The sequence below is a fragment of the Helobdella robusta genome (genome assembly GCF_000326865.2).
Source record: "Helobdella robusta unplaced genomic scaffold HELROscaffold_73, whole genome shotgun sequence".
NCBI lineage: Eukaryota > Metazoa > Annelida > Clitellata > Rhynchobdellida > Glossiphoniidae > Helobdella > Helobdella robusta.
The window spans coordinates 224879-233870 of record NW_008705415.1 but is presented as its reverse complement, the minus strand read 5'-3'; the positions used below and the strand labels follow the sequence as shown (position 1 = coordinate 233870).

The following is an 8992-nucleotide window of genomic DNA, read 5'->3' as shown; positions in this document are numbered from 1 at the left end:
TCTTATAATTTTTTCTTTTTGTGACTTTCTCTCTCTTTTTTTGTTCTCTCTCTCTTTCTCTCACTCTTTCACTTTTTTTCTTTCTCTCTCTCTTTATCTTTTACTTTCTCAATCTATCTCTCTCTCTCTCTCTCTCTCTCTCTATCTTTCTCTCTCCCTCTTTCTCTCTCTCTCTCTCTCTCAGGTATGAGAGGAATCATTTAAACAAACATAATGAACATCTCTACGCAAACACCACCACTAACAACACCACCACCACCACCACCACCACCACCACCAACAACAACAACAACAATAATAATAATAGTTATAATAATAATAATAATCACTTGTGGGAAGATAAACGCACGTTAATGCTTATCGAGCCGCCTGAACATGCAATTTTTCGATTAAAGAAATAAATAATTATGTTTAAAAAACATACAAACATACAAACAAACAAACAAACATACAAACAAACAAACAAACATACATACATACATACATACATACATACATACATACATACATACATACATACATACATACACAAAAGCACATATAAAAGCAGAACCCCGATCGGTGGATCAACGCTGTGTCATCTTGTATTGAACAGAGAAACCTGTCCTCGGCTGTCAGACTTGTCTGTTCGCTGGAGGGCCTGGCGGAGAGCTCGCCGGCCACCTTCGATAAATTATGTTCCATCCACCCAAAAACTCCGGTGGACAGGCGGGTCTTTCCAGCATTGACACCAACGGCTGGTTGCGTTTCTTCCACCGAGGTGCTGAGGGCCGTTAAATCGTTCAAAAACGGTTCTTCTGGAGGCCTGGATGGCCTACGACTCCAGCACCTTAAGGATGTTTTTTCAGGCCCCTTGTCAATCGACGACACACTGAACTCCTTAACCCAATTCATTAATTTGATCCTATCTGGAGCTTGCCCACTCTCCGTCCGCCGGTTCTTTTTTGGAGGCCGGCTAATAGCTTTAAATAAGAAAGACGGAGGGGTCAGACCGATTGCGGTCGGGAACGTTTGGCCGGCAAATGTGCCTTGGCCCTGGTCGTGGTCGAACTCAAGACCAAATTCTACCCGACTCAGTTGGGTGTCGGGATTAAGGGTGGCGCTGAGGCCGCTGTTCATGCAGTTCGAAGATTGGTCACCGACCTCCCCGATCAATGGGGGTTTTTGAAACTGGACTTTAAAAATGCCTTCAATGCCTTGAGAAGAAACTCGATGTTGGAGGCTGTCAAACTATTTTGCCCCAATATCTATAATTTTTGCCATTCTGCCTATGGCGGAGTCTCTTCCCTTGGCTACCACTTTTGGGTTGTAGAATCGTCCGAGAGGGTACAGCAGGGTGATCCCCTTGGTCCTTTGCTGTTCGCACTAACTCTTCATCCCCTCTTAGAGAAAGCTTCGTCCACTTTCGTTTGCGCTTATCTGGATGATATCAGCATTGCTTCGGACGGCCCAACTCTGGCCGATAGCTACAAATATTTGAAGCATAACTCCGCTGCAATTGGTTTAGAGTTAAACATTAAAAAATGCGAACTTCACTGCCAAAGTTTATTTCAGGTGCCACATGCGCTGGCTGGAATACCCAGAGTTGGTGCATCAGAACTGAGTTTTTTAGGCACACCCTTGGTCGAGTCTTTGAGATTTGCCATTGGCTTCAGACTTGACCTGGTCATTCAGAATAAATACACGTGCCAATGTGGCGCAGGGGCGGACAAGTTTGGGCACCACGGTTTGGTTTGTCGCCTGGGTGGGGGCCGTCAACTACGTCACTCAGCGCTAAACGAATACATTTGTCGGCTCTTCTCCAAGGCTTCAATCCCGGTTCTCAAGGAACCATCCGGCATTTCTGCGCATGATGGTAGGCGCTCGGACGGATGCACACTAATACCTTGGAGAGCCGGCAGATGTTTGGCGTGGGATGTTACGGTCCCTGGCACCCTCGCCGAACGATTGGCGTGGGATGTTACGGTCCCTGGCACCCTCGCCAAACGATACGTAAACCTGACAAGTAAAGAATGCGGTTTGGCCGCGGCCAGGGCAGCGGACGAGAAAATGAAAAAATATGGGAACGCCCTCCCGTCGATGGAATTCTTGCCAATATGTATCGAGGTTTTCGGCCCGATGGACCCCAACATCCTTAATCTTCTTAAGGCAATATGTAAAATGATCAGCGTCAGATCAGGCGACAGCAGGGAACTGTTTTTCGCAACTAACCACATTTCGTGCTTGTTGCAGCGGTTCCTGCGTGTCTGTGTGCTTGAAAATATCCAACTGAATGCCGACATGTGCAATTAACGACAAATTAAAGTGTTAATCCATTTGTTACTTGATGTTTAACGGTTCAGTGTCACTCATCATGTTTTGGTTTTAACATACGTACATACAAACAAACATACATACACACACATACATACATACATACATAAGAATGCGGTTTGGCCGCGGCCAGGGCAGCGGACGAGAAAATGAAAAAATATGGGAATGCCCTCCCCTCGATGGAATTCTTGCCAATATGCATCGAGGTTCTCGGCCCGATGGACCCCAACACCCTTAAATTTCTAAAGGAAATAGGCAAAATGATCAGTGTCAGATCAGGTGACAGCAGGGAACTGTTTTTTGCAACCAACCACATTTCGTGTTTGTTGCAGCGGTTCCTGCGTGTCTGTGTGCTTGAAAATATCCAACTGAATGCCGACATGTGCAATTAACGACAAATCAAAGTGTTGATCCATTTGTTACTTGATGTTTGACGGTTCAGTGTCACTCATCATGTTTTGGTTTTAACATACATACATACATACATACATACATACATACATACATACATACATACATACATACATACATACATACATACATACATACATACATACATACATACATACATACATACATACATACATACATACATACATACATACATACATACATATATGTTTTTAAAAAATTCCTGTTGGCAAACAACAGATAGATATGTAATTTCATATTAGATTGAACACATATGGGCTTTTTCAGTTTTTATTGTTATTTTCATTCTTTTTTTTTCTTCTTCTTATCATCTCACTATTATTATTATTATCATTTTTATTATTATTATTATAAAATGTTTGTTATAGTGGAAATGTATTTTATTTTCTCTTTTATTATTTAATGATACCTTTCCAAAAAAAACCAGCTAAAAATTTGATCGGCATATCGCAAGACCTACGAAGACATTTCTACAAATCTTGAGAGAAGTTTTAAACAAAAATTCTTTGGCGTTTCAACATTTTCATTATATTTTACGTCATCATCTTCGTCACCATCATCTACGTCGCCATCGTCGTCATCACCAAATAACATCAAGACATCACCACCTTTCCCACCCATCACAAAATAAATAATTCACATGCCATCATCACAGCGTCATCACGTGATATATTACGTCACGAAATCAAGTGACACACCAAAAACCCACTTTGATGATAGACCCATACTTTCCCCAATTATCGCGACTGTTATCCAGGTACATCCCTTCGAATTCCCTTTCCACACCCCACCTCAAGGTCACCAAATTAGGACGAGACCGAATTAGGCAGATGAGGTGAACGTCAGTTTGATTTGCGCGGGCGTGTTTTGTGGAACAGTTAATTATTGGCCGGTCTGTGAATGGTTGAATTTGATTGGCTGGTTGAATTTGATTGGCTGGTTGAATTTGATTGGCTGGTTGAGTTTGATTGGCTGGTTAAATTTGATTGGCTGGTTGAATTTAATTGGCTGGTTGAGTTTGATTGGCCGGTTGAATTTGATTGGCCGGTTGAATTTGATTGGCTGGTTGAATTTGATTGGTTGGTTGAATTTGGTTGGTTGGTTTAATTTGATTAGCAAATTTGATTGGCTGATTGGTTTTGATTGGTCGATTGTTATTGGTTGTCAATGTTTGGTTGGTGAATTTTGGTTGGTTGTGCTCTGTACAACAGCGTCAACCCAACAACATTAACAACAAAAACAGCAAAGACAACAACAACAAAAATAAAAAACAAAAAAAACCCCAGAAATTTCAACCAACAAATAACATGCACGTCAACTGAGCATCTCTTGATGACACCCCGATTATTGTCCTCCCCCTCCTTCCCCTCCTCTTCATCATCACCATCATCTTCTTCTTCTTCATCATCATCTTCTTCTTCTTCTTCTTCTTCATCATCGTCTTCTTCTTCATCTTCGTCGTCATCGTCATTAACGATACTACACTCGTTCATTAGGATAGCTTTTTTATTCTGTTGCTGCTTCTTTGTTCTTCGGTTGGATGGAACGAAAATGTTTTTGTGGCGAATTTGCCTGTTGCTGTTGTTGCTGTTGTCGTCGTCAATTTTGTTGTCAACATTGTTGGCTTCAAGTGTTGTCGGCTTATTTTTGTTGAAATAACTTACAAAACTTTCACTACTACCACCATTACTACTACCTCTAATACTGTTACTGCCAAATTTTTTTACTAGCCCAAATCTATTATAACTTACGTTACGATAACCAACATTACTACTACTACTACTACTACCACTGCTGCTAGAAACGCTACTGCCGTTACTACTCTTACTACTACTTCTACTGCTGCTGCCGATGTAGTTGTCATCGCTAATACTACTAACATTGCTACCGCCTTTGTTGTTAATATTACTATTTATACTTTCAGTATTGGTAAGATCGTGATTATTTTTATTCTTGAAAAGACTATTTCTACTACTACTACTACTACTACTACTACCGCTACTACTACCACTACTACCACTATTACTACTATTACTATTACTACTATTACTATTACTGCTTCTACTACTACTACTACTACTGTTATTACTACTACTTCTATTAATAATACTAGAGTCGCACGCCTGGCAGATGAGATTGGAATCGTCATCGCTGTAGCGAAACGTCAATTTATGTGACGTCATTGTGATCACATGCCAGATCAAGCGAAACGGCCTTTGGCCCTCGACGTTTCTTACGATCTTCCGTTCGAATAGATCGGTGATGTTACGGTTTTTAACGAATATCGATATTGCCGGTATCAAGAAGCCGCTGACGACTTCGCACGTAACTGTAGTTTCGTCCTTCTCGCGAATCGCCAAGACCAAGTCGTTTTTGATGTTGTTGTTGTTGTTGATGTTGTTGTTGTTGATGATGTTGTTTTGTTGGCGGTGAGGGTAGGATGGATGATGAAGATGATGTTGTTGATGCTGCAAATTGTTGCCGTGCTTGTTGCTATGGCGATGCTTGTTAACGTTAGGATGGTGTTGCTGGCTGTACATGTGATTGCTGTTGATGTTGTTGATGCTGATACTTTCAACCTCATTGTTGTTGTTTTTGTTGTTGTTGTTGCTGCTGCTGATGATGTTGTTGCTATAAAAGTAAGGAATCGTATTTAAAAAGTGATGGTTGTGATGCTGGTTTCGGTATCGGTATCGAGATATCGTTTCGTAAACTGCATTATCGGAATTGTGCTGAGTGGTTCGGAGTACTTGAAGAGAAGATTTGATGTCAGGGCCGCTCAGCTGAATGCTTTTTATCGGGACTGTGGAAGGCCGAGGTTGAAAAAATATTTTGATGAATGATTGATTATTTGGTTAAATGATTAATTAATTAATTAATTAATTAATTAATTAATCAATTGATTGATTGATTGATTGATTTGTTCATTAGTGGATTGATTCAATTAATAACTAGACTATTATATCATATTTTATTATAAATTATGTTGTTTTGAACAAAATATTCAGAAAATGGACAAAGCGGTAGCTTAAACGATAAAATGCCATGTCTTGCATCTACGTTTCAACAAACAATGGCTTGGTAACCAGGTTCGAATACTGATCGAGACGAAATTTACAAACTAACTAACACAAATGGTAAGATAAATACAGGATTTGATGAAAATGTTTGTAAACATAACTTTAACGATAAATATCAAATAGATTAGACTGCTAATACTAGAGAGAGTAATACTAATACAACTACAGCAGCTATTACAACTACAGCAGCTACTACATCTACTACAATTACTACAACTACTACAGCTACAGCAGCTACAGCAGCTACTACATCTACTACAACAACTACAACAACTATAGCAGCTACAGCAGCTACGACATCTACTACTACTACTACTACCAACGACAACGAGTTCGTAGTGGACGAGGACATTCTCTCGCGGCCATTTTACTTGACATGTGTAATTGCCAGTGTCCGTGGGCTTCAGTTCTGAATAATAATAATAATAAAAAACAAAAATAATTATAGTGGTGATAATAATAATTATAGTAATAATAGTTATAACAATAATCATCAGCACCACCACCATCATCATCATCATCGTCGTCGTCGTCCTCTTCACAAACTGACCGCTGATTGCAAGGTCCGTTGAGTACGTGTTGGCCGAGTTATTTGTGAAACTGATAGAAAACCTTTGATGGTGATGATGATGACGATGATGATGGTGGTGACGATGATGATGATGATGACGACGATGATGATGACGACGATGATGATGACGACGATGATGACGATGGTGGTGATGATGACGATGATGATGATGATGGTGATGATGACGATAATGATGATGATGATACCATGAATACATAATTACGTTGTGTGTTTGTATGTGATTATAAATTCTCTTCTTAAAAATTAAAGGTATGGCACTTAGATGCATACCTAGAATTATCTTTAATAATTAGAGTCAAGAAATCTAATTAAATTAATTATAGTATAAGCGTACACACACACACGCACACACACCACACACACAACACAACACACTCACACAGCTACACACTCACACAGCTACACACACACCACACCACACACAATACACTCACACACACGCACATACACACACGCACGCGCACACACATACATGCACACACACACACGCACACACTCCACAAAAAACACTCCACAAAAAACACTCCAACACACACACACACACACCTGGCACTTTGAAAGAACGGCAACTGAATTTGGCTCATGTGATTAATTTCGATGACGTCATCAGATAGCTGTCGTTTGGACCACAGAACTGGGGCTCTGAACGAATCATAACCATTACCAGTGAAGGAACATTGTAGGTGGGCGTTCGACCCAACACGGGCATATAGGGTCCCCCCTTGGCTCAACATTCTTAACATCCGGGGGACTGTTTCGACTGTGTGTTTATGTGTGTGTGTGTGTGTTAGTGTTTTTTGTGTGGGTGCTTGTTTGTGCGAGCGTTTGTTTGTTTGTTTGTGTGAGTGTGTGTGTGAGTGTGAGTGTGAGTGTGTGTGTGTGTTGTTTAAGGTGTGTGGATTGATGGGTGTGTGGTGTTATTTGTGAATAAGATACGAATGAGTGAATAAATAATTGATTGATTGAATGACAACAACAACAACTACAACTCCTCCTCCTCCTACTACTACTACTACTACTACTACTACTTACTACTACTACTACTGCAACAATACATTTATTAATAAAACGCGATAAATTAATGAATCTACAATCCCAACGTGAAAGTAAAAATAAAAATAAACAAACAATGACGTCACCGTCATCATCATCATCATCATCCTCATCATCATCGCCATCATCATCAACAACAACATCGAATATTACAATTACCGTCTTATAACAACAACAGCAAATACCACAGAAATATCGTCAAAATTATCGAAAACAACCAGCTACTCCTTCTACTACTACTGCTGCTGCTACTACTACTACTACTACTACTACTACTACTACTACTACTACTACTACTACTACTACTACAGAGACAACAAAATGACGTCAACAATGGAGAGATCGCTAAGAAAAATATTGCGTTGTCAATTATTCAAACAACAATAAAACATATAATAAATAATAATAACAACAACAACAATAATAACAATAATAATAATAATTACAATATTAACTAACAACAACAAAACAAAAACATCAACAACAACAATAACAATAGTTACAATATTAACTAACAACAACAACAACAACAATAACAACAACAACAAAAACAACAACAGCAGCAACAACAACATCAACAGCAGCAACAACAACAACAGTAGCAGCAACATCAACAACAACAGCAACAAAAACAACAGCAACAAATTAAAAAAGCCGGCACCATCTCACGGAGAGCTAACACGAAAAAGACATCCTTGATACATAATTCATGATCTTCCCCTAGCCCATTCTTTTTCGTCTCCAACTGTCACACGTACGCACACTCACACATACACACTTATACACACTCACACATACATACCTATACACACTCACACATACATACCTATACACACTCACACATACATACCTATACACACTCACACATACATACCTATACACACCTCATACATACATACCTATACACACCTCATACATACACACCTATACACACCTTATACATACTCACAAACATACAAACTCCAACACACACGCAAATATACAAACTTCAACATACAAAACACACCTATATACAAATTTCAACATACGCACATATATACAAATTCTAACGGACACACAAATATACAAACTCCAACATTCAAAACACACCTATATACAAACTCCAACATACACAACTATATACAAACTTCAACATACACACAAAATTCAGATACTTATATTGTAGCATTCACATGAACACACACACCAGTATATATATACACACTCTTACATCATGCCAGCATACACACACACACACACACACACACACACACACACACACACACACACACACACACGCCTATATACTTACTCCAATATACCTAGGCATGTGTACACACGACACTACTGCTGATGATGATGATAATGATGATGATGAAGAAGAAGAAGAAGAAGATGATGATGATGATGACGATGATGATGATGACGATGACGAGATTCCGAGAGCAACACGTCCTAGAGTTATTGGGTTAGGCGTTTACACGTGTGAATATTGAAGAACCTATTCAGCGCTTCATCATTTTCCGCCCTGGCTGTTATTATT

The 8992-nt window shown here is 39.5% G+C and overlaps 1 protein-coding gene across 1 annotated transcript; it reads right to left on the bottom strand.

Moving 5' to 3' along the window:
- Nucleotides 1-350: 350 nt before the first annotated feature.
- On the bottom strand, nucleotides 351-8413 carry HELRODRAFT_181592 (hypothetical protein; the record flags this gene model as incomplete). Its single annotated transcript, XM_009031384.1, has 10 exons — nucleotides 351-369; nucleotides 602-829; nucleotides 1786-2246; nucleotides 2457-2555; nucleotides 4053-4275; nucleotides 4867-5528; nucleotides 6149-6234; nucleotides 6376-6437; nucleotides 6964-7177; nucleotides 8395-8413. 10 exons carry the CDS (start codon nucleotides 8411-8413, stop codon nucleotides 351-353), a joined length of 2073 nt encoding a protein of 690 aa, XP_009029632.1.
- Between the last annotated feature and the right edge of the window lie 579 nt (nucleotides 8414-8992).